Source organism: Helicoverpa armigera, chromosome 15 (genome assembly GCF_030705265.1).
Source record: "Helicoverpa armigera isolate CAAS_96S chromosome 15, ASM3070526v1, whole genome shotgun sequence".
Taxonomy (NCBI): Eukaryota; Metazoa; Arthropoda; class Insecta; order Lepidoptera; family Noctuidae; genus Helicoverpa; species Helicoverpa armigera.
Window position 1 is genome coordinate 11868207 of NC_087134.1, and position 19053 is coordinate 11887259.

Below are 19053 nucleotides of genomic sequence, written 5' to 3' on the forward strand. Positions count from 1 at the left end.
CACGCCGACTTTCTCAAATGGCCTGCTGGTGGCTGTTACACGTGCAGCCGGCAAGGAGCCCATCAGTTGCTTGGCTGCTAAGGCCTTTTGTCTGAAACATACAATACATTTGTGAGTTACTTTCTTAACTTCTAATAAGCCATTAACAATCCAAAACCTTTGATTGAGATGCGAGAGTAAAAGCTTAGGCCCTGCGTGCAGTAGCCTTTCATGTTCACACCTTATAAGCAAGCTAGTAATTGAAGAGCCCTTAGGTAGTATGACAGGATGTTTTTGTGAATAAGCTATATTAGCATAATGCAGCCTGCCACCAACGCGCAATAGACCTCTATTGTCAAGAAAGGGATGCAACTCAACTAGATTCCCCTTCAAGCTCTTATTATTGCTTATTGCTTTGATTTCAGATTTAAAATATATACTTTGTTCATATTTAATAATTAACATTAATGCATTATCTAACTCAGAACTTTGCAGATAGTTTGTATTTATTTTAGAATTATTTTTGTTAATATTGTTTAAAAATCGCAATATGTATGCTAATAGCCTTACTATTTTATTTATATTAGAGTAATATGCAAGCTTGAACACATAGTCAAGCGGATTGGGATTTTGGCACACCAAGTTGCTGGAAGGAGCTAAGCAGCGCTCCTCTGTGAGTGACTCAGCTGGTGAGCTATAAGCAGCAAACTTGTACTCACTGTTTTGCAGGAACTTAGGGCCATTCCACCAAATATCGCAGCTACTCAGCTCATTCGGGTTGACGCCTCGGCTAATGAGATCAGCAGGATTGTCATGCGTATTGACATAATGCCAACTGTATCCAGATGTGTTTTGACGAATTACACTTACTCTGTTCGATACGTAAGCTTGAAGTTTTGTTAGCTCAGTGTTTAGCCATGCAAGAACGATTTGCGAGTCGCTGAATAAACAAACATGCCTGATGTTAATTTTGACTCTGAGTGTATCATGAGTCCTCAAAACCAATTTTGATAGCAAGAGTGCAGCATTCAATTCAAGCCTTGGCACAGTCATGCCTTTCTTTTGGATAGGGTTGATTCGCGACTTCGAACAAAGTAGATGCAATTTCGTTGTACCTGTTTGGTCTGTGACTCGCAGGTACACACAGCATCCGTAGGCTGTCTTACTCGAAGCGTCAGCAAAGCCGATTAAATCTGCCAAGTCTCCTTCTGAAACACTAATATTCCTATCTAATAGGATAGGCTGCATTGCAGCTAAATTATTGGTAAAATTAAACCATTCTTGCTGAACATTTGCAGGCGGACTGTCATTCCAACCTGTGTTCAGTAACCATAATTTTTGCATTATGGCCTTTGCTGTGACCACAATTGGGCTCACAAATCCCATTGGGTCATAGAATCTACCTATATAACTAAGTATGCTCCTTTTTGTAACCTTTTTTGTATCAAATGGTTCTGGAGTAGAGATTATAAAGTGATCATCCTTTACATTTATTTGAAGTCCTAGGGCTTTCATATAATAATTATCTTTTTGCAATTCTAAACTATCAAAATGTCTTTCGTTTGATGGTATAGTACTTAACACATTTTCATTATTTGATGACCATTTATGAGTGTTAAAACTACCTAATTTAAGCAAATCACGAAGTTGGTCTCTGGCACTGACAGTGGTTTCTAAATTATTATTACTATATATAATATCATCAACATACTGATTATTTTTGATAATGGATGAAGCTAGTGGGTATAACTTTTCATATTTATTTGCTAGCTCATCTATACAACGAGTTGCTAAGTAACTTGAACTTTTCAAGCCATATGTAACTGTGTCTAATCTAATACACTTAACTGGCTCATCCGGATTGTCCCTCCACAAAATATTTTGAAGGGAAGTGTATTGAGGGTCTATTTTAATATTTCTAAACATACGCCTTATATCTGTAGTAAATGTGTATCTACCTAAACGAAATAATAAAATGATATCAAATAATTCCTTTTGAACCACTGGCCCATTAAGTTGTAAATCATTCAAAGAAACTTTTTTGTTTGTTTTCATTGAACCATCAAACACTGTGCGAAGCTTTGTAGTTTTGCTATTGTTATTAATAACCGCATGGTGTGGTAAAAAATATACTGCATGCTTACATAAATCATACAATTCTATATCAACATAATGACCATGACCAAGAGATAGATATTCATGAATGAAATTTTGATATTGCATGAATAAATCAGGATTACTATGCAATCTCTTTTCCAAATTTAAAAACCTTTTTAATGCTAAGTGAAAAGACTCACCAAGAGTATCGTTTACATCTGACAAAGGTATTTTTAAAGGTATAGGAACTTCAAACTGGTTATTAACTAATTTAACTGAAGTTTGAAAGATTTTTTCACAAAGTTCTTGCTCAGATGTTTGTTCAACAAATCTCTCTGGAACTTTTTCATTTGTCCAAAACTTGGCAAGTGTCTCATTGAGACCTAATTCACATTTCAAAACTACTCTATTACATGTTTGTTGAGATACCTTAGGTGGCAGATTCCCTCCTACAATGTGCCCGAAGTATGTGTTGAAGACGTGTAGCTGTGTGCTACTAGGCTGTTGTGGTGGATGAGCAGCACTCCGGGGCACAGCTGATGACTGGTTGCTGTGGCTGGGCAGGCTGATGGTCATGCGCTGCTCGTTGGGCAATAGCGTCTGGAAAAATACATCAGCCCCTAATAACATGTTGATTTCACTAGGAACATTAAATTGGTCATCTGCCAATATAATGTTGGGTGGTATAATGACCCTAGAGACATCAAATTTGTTTTGCGGTAATTTGCATGTTACATCTTTAAGTACATGACAAGTTACTGTTGTCTTGAATGGTGAATTTAATGAATGAATTTCAATAGGAATGCAGTACTTAATATTACTCTTTTCATTAGTGATTCCAATAATACAAGTATCACTTTGCAAGGGCGTTAATCCTAATAGCTGAACAACCTTTGTGGTTATAAATGAAACTTGAGATCCGCTGTCCAGTAACGCCTTGATAATGTATTGAGTACCGTCCCTTGCTACTACCTTGATTTTAGCTGTAGGCAAAAGTACATTGTTATCAACATTACTTGATAAGGTGACAGCTGGTGGGGTTTCACTTAAATTGCAGTGAAGCAGAGTGTTATGAGGCTTCTTGCACTCTGAGCACCGGAAGTGAAACCTGCATTTGCCACCATGCTGACCTAAACAAATCATACATACTTTTTTTTCCTTGGCAAATGTGTATCTATCATTTGCAGGCAATAACTGAAACTTTTTACAGTTAAACAATTTATGTTCATAAGACTTACAGTAAGTGCATGTTGCTCCTGTAGTGGCGACTGCTGCTACCTTACTGCTACTATTACCAGGATGGGGTTGATGTCCCTGCTCGACGTTCTCCAGTGCGTTGGCTCGGTTCTCAATGTAATTGAGAAAATCCTCCAATTGCGGCTTAGCATTCATATCCTGGTCAAGTTGGTAGGCCTTCGCAGTGTAACTGTCTAGTTTGCGAGAGAGAATACACAACAATATAGCATCCCAGTATATAACATTAGGTTCTTGATATTTGATGGCAGCTATTTGCTGCCTAACTGTTGAAATAAATTCTCTGAGTGAGACTGCTGTTGATTTTACTATTTGTTTTAAGTCTAATAGCTTGCAAATGTGCTCAGAGATTATTCTATATTTATTTTCATATCTATTTTTTAGTAAATTTAAAGCTGCATCATAACTGAGAGCTTCGACCGGCAAGTTTTTGACTAAATCGAATGGCTCACCCTTTAACAATGTTCTTAAATAATAGAATTTTTGTATATTGTCTAGGCTTTTGTCATTATGAATTAATGAATTAAATAAATTGATAAATGGAACATATTCTGTGTATGTGCCCTCAAAGGGTTTTATGGATATAGGTGGTAATTTAGTTTTATGTGTTTTTTCATAAGTGGAAGAGCCTGAAGGGTTTGAATCAAGAGGCTTGATGCGTTTGTCAAAGGCTGATAAAGTTTTAAAATAATTGTCCTCCACCGACTCCACATCCTCCTCGTCGGCGGAGTCAAGACCGAGAATATCTTTACATAGGGCTTCGTATTCTTTAAAAGCCACATTGAGCCTATCACGTTTTGTGCATAGGTCATTAATGGAAATATCGTCTAAATTGGCAATGTTCACGAAATTAAATAATCTAGTCATAGTACCTTTCACATAACCGCGTGCGGCGACTTTTTTCTTTAGGTCTTCCATTGTTCGCTAAGCTTGTCGATTCTTATAACAAATATTACCTGTACTTTACGTTAATAACACAATAATAACTTTACAGGAACACTATTAACTATGTATTACAAGATTCACTGCTATATTAAACACTTTTACACAGTATTGTAATATTTTTTATACAGTATTGATCGGCGACGGCGATCCAATTCTTCCCAACAAAATGGCGGTTGCGCGAGCTCGCCTGTTGCTGCTGTGAAGTTTTGCGGCGTCACTTGCTGTCTCTTTCGCGCCCGTACGATTGTCCTATTCCTATTGTTGCGTGCGGGCGTGCGATGAAATGCGAATCTTTCGAATTTCGATGTGCTCCGTCTCGCTTGCTCTCGCGGAACACCCTATCTTGCTGCCAAGTGTACTCTTCGCACCTGCAGAGGGGACTCCGGCGACGACGGTGAAATCGAATTTTGATCGATGCTGATGCTGGGCTTCCTCCTGTGGACCTTGTAATTGTGGCCGTCGAATCGTGTAGGTATTGCGATTTTGTAGCGACGACCAGTCTCACAGGAAATCGCGAGCCCGTTTGCTTGCTCAATGCTCACCAAAAAAAAATGGCCTCGTGCGACACGGCCGTAAATTTGTTTGCAAACCTGGAGTTTCGTCTCCCAGCAGCGCTTCTTTTTTCGAAGGACCATGTGCAGCGGTGTAGTGTGTTGATAGGGCTGGTGCGCTGATGCAGGAGATTCAGATTTTCAGTAAATAAAAAGGCGATTGCAAATAATTACATACGTGTATTCGGTCCGTGTCGCAGAGCAAGAGAGAGAAAAGTTGCCACAGTACAAAAATATAATAAAAATTAAGTTAATGTTGCAATTTATAAAATCCAACAGGATGTTTATGTTGTACGTGAACTTGTGTCTTAGTCTCCCTCGATTTATAAATATCTTACCTTATAGATTCGTACATAACCCTTTATAAACCTCAGTCTACCATTTAAGTTTTGCCCCACAAGTGTCAAACAATGCCTCATTTTACCTAGGAAAACACGGCCGGTCAAGAACAAACACCTACCCTCAGATACGTTCAAATTAGTGGTGCTCACCCGTCACCCGAGTAGCCACGGTTAATTGCATCCGGACAGATCCGGACAGATCCGGACAGATCCGCACATCCGTGATTAAAGTCCGTTTACATACCGCTACCGGTAATTACAATGGTGACATGTCAACTTAGCTGAGATGGTTGACGGATTTGGTGTTAACTCGGTTTTGTATGGTAGAGATACCTATAGGAAAGGTTTTTGTGAAAAATGTTATGTGAAGACTTGTAAAAAATTTGTAAAATTTACACAGATAGACAGATCTTACCATCTTATATTTTGACACTAGATTCTGCTAGCGCGGTAGCGGTTTCACTCACGTCCCGTAGGATCTTCTCCGACACCCGGATAGAAAGTAGCCTATAGCCATCTTCCCTCCTAAAACTGTCAGAACTTTTCAAGTAAACAACTTCAATTTTTTAATATTATCATAGACTTTAGATTATCAAAATTATGAGATAAGAATAATGATTATGTTCATTAAAATTGAAATCTGATTTACATTAGAAATCTATGCTGCTTTAAATAGGACAGCAATAATACAATTTTGCCCAACCTTCATATTCGTAGGTTACATCAACTACAACATCCTACTGACCACATTATAATAATGCCGGGACACCTTTACACACACGGTCGGTTAGCCCCATGGTAAGTTATTAATTAACTTGTGTTATGGGTGCTAACACAACTGATAAACAACATATAGCTACATATATACATATTTATAAATACATATTGTAACACCCAGACCACGGCCAACAAGCATGCTCATCACACAAATGTCGACCGAACCGGGAATCGAACCCGGGACCTCAGGTTCGGCGGTCCGGCATGATGACCATTGCGCCATCGAGGTCGTCTCACATTACATCGTCATTACATTGTAAAGCTTAACCCCTTCAAAGACTAAAGTACTATTGATATACAAAATATTAAATCGTACTAACATTACTTTAACATTTGTATTTCCTATTACACTCGCGCACAGCTCATAAGTTATACTGGTACTTGACAAATGGCATCCAAACGACATGTATTTTGTGTTTATTTACTTGGAAACATGTATTCTACGTCAGTTTAAGAATAAAGAATAAGTAATAACTGCTTTTAAAAGTATGAATATTGAAGATCTTTTTTGTGAAACACTGTTTTTCCACCGGCCTACTATATTACTCGGGTCAGTAAGAATGTAGCTTTCCAATAGTAAAAGGATATTTCAAATCGGTTCAGTAGTTTCAGCTTTTAGGGTAATAATAAACAAACAAACAGATTTGCTACTTTACGAAATCGATGTAATTTTTTTTATATTTTCTATGTTTACGATTCGTTTTAAAAATAGTGTAACAAGTTGGCTGATACATTTTAATAAAACTAATCTACCCAAGTAAAAAATTACCGAACTAAAAACTAAAACCTAAATGAAACCGTATTTTAATACGTTATTGGTAATTGGCAAAATACATAGTTGCGTTAAAACAAATTTGTATTATCCCAGGATCTCGAATATTATGATTTAAACTGCATTTATTGAATGTGGATTACATTGTAAATTTTTATGATAATTCAGTTAGCAATATTTTATAGCTAACCCAACTACCAAACGATTAATTAATTAGGTGTGTGTTTAAATTCAAAACTATAAACCTTCCCGTACATTGCAGATTAACCAATCGACCGACTATTGAAGGTGGCAGGTAAAATATTTTTTTTTTTAAGAAAATCTTGATTCTAATGAAAGTCGTCAGTGGGGCTGATACCGGCTAAATAACTGATCTCTGTAGTGTGCGTATTACCTTCATCATCATACTGATTTATGAGCCCAAACAAACTATCGGCCAACTAAAAGTTTGCAGTGTGCACGCTAAAGCCTACTAAGCGCTTTAAACAAGAATAATAGTGTTATTAATAATATAAATAGAGTTTAATAACTATGCAAATGACGCAGTTATTGAATTTATTATGAAACAAAATATACTCTGGTCAAATAAATCTATGTTTGTTTACCTATTTATTTGTTTTGTGTTAAACTAATGTGGTGAAATCGTCACGTATTAACAAAAAAGGAAAATAATTATTGTACTAGCAGTTTTTGCGTGGTTAATATTAACGTTTTTATTCTTTTTATGGGTCAAAATACATTGTGTACATATTATACTGTAACCCTCTTAATATTCGTTTCTTCTTCTCATCGAGTGAGCTGCAGGTTTAATCACCAAACAAGCCCTAGTGTTAGAGTTTTCTAAAATCCGCCCGACGGCCATTGACGTGGATTTGTAACAACGATTGCTACTGCTAGTTTTCGAGGACCCTGAATGGTTTCAGAAATTATATTATACTGTGCTGTAATGAAGTTAAAGAACAGGTCTCAATATAACAAATATTAAATAACAGTCCAAGTAGAACTCTTTAAAACTACATTCAAAAAAACAAGCAACAGTAATATTTGTCGACGCAAAAACTCTCCGTACATTCACAGGGTGTTATTATTTATTTTATAGGTAGAAAAACAAAGTAATGAACCGCCATTCTTTGTCGGACGTGACAAATTAACAGCGGCCAGCTTTTATATGAGGCCGGGTTTTTCATCACCCTGTATACATTGTGAGGTATCAATATTAAAAAAGAGGACGACGCGGTCCTGCGAATGGGTTACAGGAATAATTTTGAGCAGTTTTTTTTTGGGATATTTAAAAAATTGCGAAAAGTTTGGGAGCAATATATGTTTGCATAAATGGACCTATGTATATTAAGAGTGGTGTAATGAGCCTGTTAAGGAAATAATTAGACAGTAAGTATGTGTTAATTCTTATCTCTTTGCGCGGCATATATTTATAACCTTGGATCAGCCTTACTAGCATTTACTTCATATAAATTGCAAAAAACTACAAACCGAAAACGAGTAATTCAGATTTTCTAGGGCCTAAGAAAGGACAAAAGCTAATCTTTTATCCGGGTACTTGAAAAAGTTCCTGCGGAACGCAGGTCCAACTGCGTAGAATAACTAGTTTCATAAAAAAAATGGAGCACAAAGCGGTCCCATGCAAGTGTAAATAAACTTTTGGTACTCAACTATGAAATTTAATGTCTGCAAACATAGTAGGACAGACAAACGGATAATTTTGTTGCGTGTAAAAGTTTTATGGTTGGAGTAATGGTCTTGAAGTTTTGTAGAATAATTTTCTGGGTTGAAGAACTAGAAAATTATGTGTTAACTTAATATTTTAGTTTGTAGTGTGTAGAACATTGGTTATATTAGGTATAATCTATGCTAATATTATCAAGCTGAAGAGAAGTGTTTCCTTTTTCAATTTGTTTCCTTGAGCGTGGCTTAAACTTACTTTCAGGAACTACTGGTCCGATTTGAATGACCATAAATTATAAGTAGTTGGTTAATAGAAATAAATAGTTTCCATGGGAAATTATAAATTAATGAAACGTACGTCTTTAGTTCAAGATATTACATCACGTCTTACAAGTTTGTCTGAAATGTTCCTCTTTTCTGTAAATACTTATGTAACAGTAAAACAAAAGATCTTGAACTTAATATTAAAACTCAACGTTTAATTCAAGTTTTGTAATCTATTTCAGTGACAAATTAATCCTTTTATTCGACCAAATTCACACAAATATGGCAAACAAAAATCACTTTTACTCCTTCGACATTAAGTTCGTTTTACTTTGGCAATAATGATAATTGTATGCAAAATGGGGTTTCGGAATTGAAACCACCTTAAAAGACAACAACAAGAAATAAACAAAAGAGGCTTTGGTCCAAATTAAGTAAATATTTTTGTTCACTAAAGAAATATTTTTTACGTAAACAAGGTCTTATCGATCTTTTTGCACATACTCGTCGGTAATTCCATTTGTAGTAGGTACCAAACCTACTGAACTGTTTTAAATGAGTTAATATACCTAGTAAGCTACGTACCTTTGTACGTAGTACATAGGCTTCTTTTTAACCGACAGCGGGAGGTAGTTCCCTTGGGATGCGGATGAAACTACCATGTACATAATAGTTCATAGAAATAAGTGTACTATATAACTTGTGTATAACTCAGGGAGTGAGGAAAGATGAGCGAAGATGCCATAACGCGCCTTCTTCTAGGTCAGACGAGTACGGTGGGTATGACCAAAACGATCAGGCCAATACAAACAAAGCGTTCGAGTTCTTTGAGACAGTTGTCAGCGGTTTTTCGACATTACAAAAAATTATCGGGTCTAAAGATGGCGTACGTTTCTCGCTCCCCGCACACCCGCATTTTGGCGCGCTACTTTCTTAGGAGATTTTCCGTGATGGAACCTCCGCTTATGCTAGACATTTTGTTCTCCATGGTATAAGTTCATAAGTAATTACAAACTCATCGTTTACTAAAATAGTATCTCTTCACACAGATGGTACAGTTTCTACGATCCGTTATTTGTGTAATTAACTGTGCTGCGTGGGAATATGATTAATTACTCCTATGTTATTGGGTATCATTCGTTCTAACTTCGTATTTCATTTATTTTATAATTAAATAGCGTTCTTCTTTATTAATATCGTATTTTTGTACTATTACATATTCATGTGGATACATAGGTTCTAGAAGGGTAGGGTATTCCAAAATGTCGTGGGCAAAGTCTTTTTGTGGATTAAAAAAACTATCATCATCATCATCTCAGCCATAGGACGTCCACTGCTATACATAGGCCTCCCCCTTAGATCTCCACACATACCTGTTTGAGGCGACCTGCATCCAGCGTCTTCCGGCGACCTTTATAAGATCGTCTGTCCACCTTGTTGGTGGACGTCCTACGCTGCGCTTGCTAGTCCGTGGTCTCCACTCCAGCACTTTTCGACCCCATCGGCCATCTGCTCTGCGAGCAATATGGCCAGCGCATTGCCACTTCAACTTGCTAATCCGGTGGGCTATATCGGTCACTTTAGTTCGTCTTAAAAAACTATAACCAGTTCATAATCTGGAAGTTGATTTATACGACACAACCTTAATGAACATGCAAATGTTCATGTCGTTTCATTTTTCTCGTCGTTATATCGAAATGTCAATGGATTGTTTGACATTTTGACACAATTTTGATTCTAAACCTGTATGTGCACTTCACACTAAAAAAGTTTAAGAATCCCCGGAATACTAAAACATTTATGTAACAACTCCTTGTTGCGGTTTCCTCACATCCTTCTTTAAGTTTCCAACTATCTGTATAATTAATGATGTTTTCTCAGGTAAATGTAACGAACTAATAGTCTTATTTGTAATGTTAGTTAATCCCCGTGGTTAATCCCTAAAGTGTGGTGCATCGTGGCCTAATTTTGGCTATACATACTGCCTATTTATCAAAATGGCATCCAATAAGGCCTAAGCTTATTAACTAACACAGCTAATGAAACATTTTCCTAGAATATGTCGATCGTTCATTAATTATGTTTAAACTCAAATATATCAATATTTCAGCGAATTGCCTCTCATTATGGGAATAGGATATAACCCCGTGTATCTCCTACTAAATGGTACTATTAATAATACTAATCTATTCACTATGCGACGCTAATATGCAATTTCTCTGAACAACTGAATGCATGAGCTGAATGAGCTCCCAAAATGTATGCTAATCTTACCTTTAATGAGATAGAAGCCTGTTTGATCTCAAAGGGCAAACCATAAGTTGCTTAGAATTACAATAGATCGTAATTCATTGTTATGCAGAAGTTTGTTGAACATCTTAGACCATCTCTAACAAGGCTCCAAACATATCTATCTTTATTTTTTTTTATATGCATTTAGTTCCTAATAAAAGTCATAAAGAAGCACCACTCAACCTAAAAACCAAACTCAAGACTTCACGCTTGTCAGCCGTCCCTTCTAGACCAATGACAAAGTTCTATATCATCATCATCATCATCATCTCAGCCATAGATTCCTGTTGGAGGCGACCTGCAAGTTCTATATAAGAATCAAAAAAATTGTCACAAGTGACAAAGTGGTCACACATTATGTAATTTGAAGATGTAATTGAATTTTACCAATCCGTGACGTGGGTTTCCTCGTTAAAAAAGGGACAAGTTGTGACTTGTCGTGCGGAATTAATCGGTACAAGGAAAGTGTACCTGGGAGACTTTAAAATACAATCTGCTGCACATAACCTACTATTGGAATTGAGCCTCAAACAAAATTAAGTGTAGTTCAAGAATAATGTCTACAGTAATTGCCTATAGTTATCGGCACGAATCTTGAGCTCTGACCTACATCTGCGCAGAAGTGATTTATTAGCAAAGAACCAATCCCGAGTGGCGGCTATGACGCGATGCGCTGCGGGCCAATTACCGCTTTAGTCCGCCCCCGCGGCTCACTTCATACCACAAAAGGGACCCAATAAATTACTTCTGTGCAGGTGAATTTCAGAGCTCAAGATTCGTGCCGATAACTATAACGAACTTGATCGTAATGGAATGGATATTTAGAAAGAAATATATTACACTCCGGTGGATCCAATGGACAATAATTTCATATGGGATCTTTGACCTTCAATCAAAATTATTTTAACCATAATAACTTCAGCCATACCGTAGTCAGAACTAGTCAAAGTCACCATACCCTTACTACGAATGAACGAAGACAGATACCCCAATTTCAAACTCAGACTGAACGACGATTTATTGGACAAGGAGCCGGACATTACTTGCCGGTAGCCTCTCAATACGTCTCGATTTACAAGGCTCGTAACCTATGCATCAATTTTGTAGTACAGAATTAACGTGCCTTAGTAGACCATTTTGGGGAAGTAAAAATATGTAGGTAGATGATGTGTTCAAAAGGAATCGGTTGTAAAAATAAGAAAAAGAAGATAATGTGTTCGTTTTTCGAAATATTTTAATGTTCTATTTACTAAGGCCTAGTGGCCTTAAGTCTGTAAATGGTTATTCTGTTTAAAGGTACTGGTTTTCAACTTCGTCTGATATCACTAGAAGCTTGCTCTACGAAAGATACCAGGCAGCTGATGATCATCATAAATTGAAATCTATATAATTCCTTATCAGAGTAATAAGCGTAAACACGCAACGCTAAAAATACACCATAAAACACGAACAACGAAACCAAATGGCTTCCATAACCGAGTCACCATGAGCAAATACATCCATGTCATCTGCACAACAGGATCCTCACTATAAAACGTTATAGAAACCCATAAAGTTCATCCAAGGGGTAAACATGGGGCACATTAGGTCGCTACACCAAAATAACATAGGGTACATAACGTTCTAAGAATATCACCCTTTGGGGTTTTATGTTTCATCAATATAAGGCTGTGTGTTACACCGTTACGTAAGATTTATTCATATAGCTTTATTTTTATTTTTTTCCATTTCGATAGATTAGAAATATTAGAAACATGAAATATTACTAAGACTATTTTTATTTTTTAACAGATTATGATTCAAATATTTGACGACGCTGACAAATCTTGCAGATCAAAGAGTATAAAGCAATAATATTTTTTAATTCTTATTTTCAGCCTAGCGAAGAAAATCAGAGAGTTAAGTTTGCATCAGATTCTCTACTTTACCACATTTATCATCATACAACATTACATAGCAATAATACTGGTCTCCAATATCATGCAAGTAATAGGAGGCCAAGTATAGTTCCCTGTGGAACTCCTCAACTAAATCCATTCTAATGAACAGACCCGCTCTATAATATATCACAGACATAAGTGTTCCCTCTGTTAGCAATTAACAGAACTATCAGTTTATAGGCCAGTGTTCATGCATGAAGTGATGCATGGCAAATATATGTTGCACGGCAATAGCTTTGTGTAGTATGTTAATCAAATGCCTATCTAAATTATAATGTATAAACTAATTAAAGATTGTATTAGCGTACCGGCACACTACAAACTTTTAGTCGGCCGATAGTTTGACTGGGCTCATAAATCAGTATGAAGATGAATGATAAAACGTACCTACATATTTTACAGAGATCAGGTATTTAGCCGGTAACAGAACGTAAATGAAAACTTTAGAAATTTTCTTTAAAAAAAAAACGGTCAGTTGACTTTTAAATCTGCAATTTACTTTTAGTATAAATAAAATCTTTAAAAAATGTAGTAACTGAGGGCGTTTCTAAGTGTTAAGGTTACTATTAAAATGAAAAGAGAGATGTACATAAGATATAAATCACAAGGATAGAGAATCATCTTCTCTTATGTAGATTTTTCGTACAAACACCCATTCTGCGTTCGTGAATAAGTCATACATTTGATAATGATTTTATTGTACCAATTTCAATATGATTCATTAATTCATGTTCTGTTTGCTATTTTAGAATTTGACCACAGTTTTAGGTGTCCATTGATGAGTGCTTAATTTTATGTATAATTTATGTGGCCAAATAATAGAGTTGTTAACTAACTTAATTTATGTTAGGCCTGTTGGCATCGTTATTATTTGGCGAAATAATGTTGGTTGATAATGTTGAACAAATTATATAAGCATGATTTTTTATAACTTCCTTTTACTTTTCAAAAGTAATATTGACAACACTATATTAGTGATACATAAAAACTTAACTTTTTTGACCTACAACAAAAGTCGAGTTGAACAAAATAGATAAGATTATTCATATTCCTAGACACTCCGAATCAATATTATTCGAATACTTATTTAACACAATTAACCATTGAGCTCTAAAAGGTATTTCAAAGCTACCACTATTATTATTTCAGCTGAAAAAATATCCATAAGAATATCTTAATGATCCTTATTAGAAAACTACATTCAACTTAATAAGGTATATATTTTCTTTATAATGTAGCAATTAGCTTTGCAGCTCGTACTAACTCTCAAATGACTAGAAATAAAAATATCTTCATCTAGTTAACCAGACTTATATTACTTTTTCTGCGAAGACTTATAGACTTTAAGTTTATTGGATTGTGAAAAGTAACCTAATTTTCAAAGATGGTTTAAAGTTAGAAATCATTGGATTCAAAGAATTTGGGGCTAATTATAAAATGGACCAGTACAGCAAATTAAACTTCGGAGAAAAGAGTCTTATTCTAAAATTCAAATCTAATAGCCATGAAAACAATGCGTTGCAATTACAACCAAGCAGATGATGAAAAACATAAAAAAATATTTCATATACCTAGAATTCAAATGAAATAATAACAGAAACAAAAACAGGTCCAATTTTTCTTAAAAGAACTGCATAACGAATTATAAAAGTGATCATCATTAAAAATACTGTCACTAACAAATGACTACCTACACTACGGTGTAATATATTCCGTTGTCCGACTACCCCTCCTTGACTTCCCAGGAAATTACCGCTCCATCGCTCAGGGCGGGAAAAAAATTACCGATAGCTTTATCTTTCTAACACTTGTCTGGATATTTTCTAACCTCGAGGTCAAGGTCACGAATTAGGTCCAAAGAAAAGAGGGGATAAGTACTAATCCAGGTTCTTTTAAGGGATCCTGGAAAGATTTGTTATTCATACATTTCATTAGTTCTTGACCTTGAATACGAAATCGGTTACTGGGAAACGAAATGGGGTTGATAAATCTGAATTATAAGTAAGAAGCTTCAAGCCGTGATTTCGCCCAAAAGGTAGCTTATTGGTAACTATGTTTATGTGTGAAAGATGGCGATGATTTCAGAATCCCCCTTTTTGGCAAGTCGGTTAAAAACATGAAACGTTTGAAATATCAGAACCAATAACTATGGCTTGAGTGACCGTAATACTCTACTGAAATTATTTAATATCCGATCACAGATACCAACGCTGTGAACCATTTATATCTATAATCCAAACATAAAATAAAATCTTCTACTCTAACTTGCACAAAAAACAAGCAACCGAAAACACTAAATCCAAATACATATAATGTTAAACAAAAATTCTCCTTTATCCCAACATCTATAACCCGAAGTGTTATATCTACAAAATCCTTTAGTTTATCGTCGAACGAAAACAGGGCTCTCACGTAAATTCGATTATTTAGTAGGGAACGGTCTGATAGTAAGGAATTAACTGGCTTGTGGGTGGACCGAGGGTTATACGAACTGTACTTGTTATGTAGTAATTATCTAGTAGTATTGTGTTTGTGATTCTCTTGAGCTTGGGTTTCGTTGTTATTTGTAACTGTTTCATCTGCTTTATTGTGTTTGCCTATTTTTGGATGTTGAGGTGTTTTCTTTTGTTTTTCATTAATTGATTTGTTTGTATCTGTCTTTTTTTGTATCTAGTTTGTCTTTCTAACTTGCGGTATCCTGTAACTTTTTGGTTGTACAAATAAAAATAAAGTAAATAGATTTAATGTCTTCTAATATTGCGGCTTTACCCTGCTACCAGGAAGGGTCATGTTTTTATTAGTCTTGTTTTTGCTTTGATTGTTCATCGTTTCAGAATATGATATGGGTTTACCTATTCCAGCTAAGTTTACAAAATTAATGCTATACCTTTTCGATGCTATCCCCATTTCCAATCCAGACCGTCTTTACCTTCTCGTGTTTTTCCATTCCATTAGTCCCGTAATAAGCCCAAGACTTTCCTAAGCTAAGGTCCCGACCCACACTTTAATGGGATTTATACTAAACAACCTTGCTATTTGAGGTTAAATGAGAATTTAGCTCCGTTCTTACGCGTTACGCACCCAATTTGCGTAATTTTAGCTGAGATTAAGCTTAGTTTATAGCTTTTAATTGCGTAAATATGTATTAGGATTGTACCTTTTAGCGTCGTTGTTCGAGATAGGGTAGGGGGTAGTAAATGTTTTATGATGCAAGCAAATGTACCCCCATGTAGATTTCGAAAGTTCGTTCTTGCATTAATGATTGTAAATGAGTGCTTTTAATTAAATTTTACCGGTGCAGTTAATTGTATGTATGAAGTGTTCTTCAATATAACGATTTCATCATTACTGGTTACTGTTCATTGCGTGAGAATCTATACCTGAAAATGTCCAACATATAACATGAATACACGAAACATGAAAACATATTATTTTTTATACTGCGAAGTCAGTTGCATCCTCATTCCGTATTTCTCAAAATTAAACGGTGACACGATACTACCAATCTCAGTTATGACGTAAACTTTACTTGCTTTTAAAATCATAAAAGGTCAGTTTCACTATCTATGAATAGACGACGGTTAACATTTTCAACTGGTGATTTCGTAAAAGAATCTTTAAGAAAGCTTTCAGTGTCTCGTGCCTAAGTAGTGGAAACTAGCCCGTCCAAATCTAACCCTTAGGCTTAGTAACTAAGGAAAGTCGATAGTCAATCAAAACTTAATCTGATGTTTGTAGTATCAAATACTCCAAACTTAATCATAGTTCAAATTACTTTAAGTGCTTTCAACAAAAACAAATGACTACACCAAAAATCGAATAGTGTAAACCAAAAATCAGTAGTCACTCGATTCCTGCAAAGAAATCGATTCCCTTACTTGATACAGTCGAGAGATTGAGTGACCTATCTTTGAAAGGATTCGTTAAATCCCTCTACATGATCCTAATTCGAGCAAAGCTTTCAACACCGTAAAGATACCTCTATCTATTACGCCTGCCCCTCGGTTAATCTTAATTCCGGGTTAAGTAAACTACGGTTAACGGAATGGTACAATCCTTGATTACTGTTTAACTATAAAACGGTATATGGTTTACTATAAACACGGTACGGAACGTGTGTTTCGATTTTATAGTTATTACTTTGAAATGGATGGATTAATATTGTTCGTAGTGTAGAGGTGTTTACTTTACGAAGTTTAAATTGTTTTTTAATTTTGTGTTTGCTGTTCTTGCAGTGTTTTTGATAAAATTTGTGTGGATTAGTAAAGCTTTTTAATATGAGTTTATTAATTACGGATGGAAATGGAAGAGTAAGAGGGTGGGCTTTACCAAGCAATGGGACAGCATAGACAAAAAAAGTAACAGTATACCGCAGCTGACCACAGAAAATTCTGTCTCAAATGCGTAACCTATTTTCATAGAAATCTCGAGTCGACACGTTAGCAGATAAAACGTGCCAGTTTTCCTACAAGGATTAGGTAGATAAGTTTACCAAAGAGTTAGGCCCAAAATACTAGCAGAGGTCAAGATTATTTCAGCCCCATATGTATTGCATCACCTACAACTTCGAATTATGTCAAAATTATGACAACCTTCACCTACCCCTTGATTAAAATAAAACCATCGTCGGGAACTAGCTATGACAGACCTATTTGGTATACAATTTCTATATTTTCCTATTTGTTTGTATTTATTATTATCTATTTGTTTCGGTCTTGTGTTGTGTCAATACATTTTTTTCTTTCTTTCTTCTTTCAAAAATGATAATAAATTAAAGAGAAGGTGCTGGTTGTGACGTATAAGAAAATTCAGGAGTAGGTGCTAGATAGGCGTAAATGGAAGGAGGTGCACCGATAAGAGCTGCTTTTAAATTGATGATGACGAATAAATTAACGAATGAATAAATAAGTAAACACCCTATTACACATTAAAACTCATTTCCTACTCACTGTTTTCTTCCATTCATGAGAATAACATAATCTGTGTTCGTGTAAATAGCCCTTTCAAAACAAATGCGGTTCAGATACTCACAACGACGGCCCCTCTCGTTAATCTTAAACAAGGATTAATATAAACTGCAGCTTACATAATTGTGTAATCGATTTTATGCTTCGATTATCGAAGGATTAATAGAGCTTTGAATAAATTAGAGGCATTGTAAAAACAATGAAATGATTTTGTACAATTATTAAGGTAACAAATTAATAAACATAATTTGTTAAAATTATATTATGTCAGAAAGCTGTTTGTGGTGTGAGATACATATGTAGATAGTATTTGATTTAATTTTCATAACTATTATTTTGATATTGGCAACCTGAATTTGGAAACTAGAACACCAGCATTCTTTTGCAGCATTTTAGTAGTCTCTCTCTATTGATTTATGTCAGGTGCAGAGCATTAAGTCTTTGCTCTCCCTGATTTCAATATTCTTTATATCCGTCGATTTGCTTACCAGATATATTTTGACTTTAATCCAATATAAATACGTAGTCAGATTCCTATCTCTTGTACCCCAATCCACAGATGGACCGGTTATCTAAATCCACCGTTCAAGTATTACGAGATAAAATGAGCATTCTCTCGTTTACGTTTGACCTCTCACCCTGACATAACATGGTTATCAAATTCATTTCTTATACAACAATATTTTGGTTCAAAATTCAATGAACTGTCAAATTAACTCAATCCTTTTAAATTACAAATTGACCGAATACAAACCAATAATAGGCTTAAAAGACCGTACGAAATATTATCAAAAAAATTACGATATTTGGTAAATACAAAGTTAAACTAAAGAATTTGATGAATAAAGGTCTTAGCTAAAATAAATAATGTTTTGAATTATATTTTTAATTTATCAAAGTAACTAGCAATAACAAGTATTTAGAACAAAGGCCAACAAAAACTTAAGTTACCCACTAACTTAAGTAACACTTAAAATATTCTATTTAACCCTTCAGTTATATAGTTATATCTATATAAATATAATCTTAGGCATAACCCTTAGCTTGGAGTCTACCAACTATATTCAAGGCACTAAAACCCCCCATACACAGCGTTATCAATATGCCCCGATCATTTACAAGCAGCTCTATTGAAGCGTCAGTGAATAGCCGTCTTTACTGATCTAGATAACATAGATCGTGTTCGTGAAT

At 35.3% G+C, this 19053-nt stretch overlaps 1 protein-coding gene across 4 annotated transcripts; it reads right to left on the reverse strand.

The window, feature by feature from the left end:
* Window positions 1-1055: 1055 nt before the first annotated feature.
* On the reverse strand, window positions 1056-5103 carry LOC126053422 (uncharacterized). 4 transcript variants are annotated; one of them, XM_064038124.1, is made up of 4 exons: window positions 3315-5103; window positions 3093-3206; window positions 2506-2676; window positions 1056-1195 (listed from the first exon to the last, which is right to left on the reverse strand). In XM_064038124.1, exons 1-3 carry the CDS (start codon window positions 4246-4248, stop codon window positions 2573-2575), a joined length of 1152 nt encoding a protein of 383 aa, XP_063894194.1. In that variant the 5' UTR covers window positions 4249-5103; the 3' UTR covers window positions 1056-1195; window positions 2506-2572. The 4 variants fall into 4 exon arrangements, with proteins under 4 accessions (XP_063894194.1, XP_063894195.1, XP_063894193.1 ...); XM_064038125.1 differs by lacking the exon at window positions 3093-3206; XM_064038123.1 differs by having other exon boundaries at window positions 3093-5103.
* Window positions 5104-19053: the final 13950 nt, after the last annotated feature.

Bases quoted from the DNA above. Each gene is read 5' to 3' on its own strand.
- LOC126053422 (XM_064038122.1), bottom strand. From the start codon at position 4,248: ATGGAAGACCTAAAGAAAAAAGTCGCCGCACGCGGTTATGTGAAAGGT. The intron at 1,196-2,505 runs GTATCTCAACAA...TAGGAATATTAG, and splicing joins GAGGGAATCTGCCACCTAAG to TGTTTCAGAAGGAGACTTGG.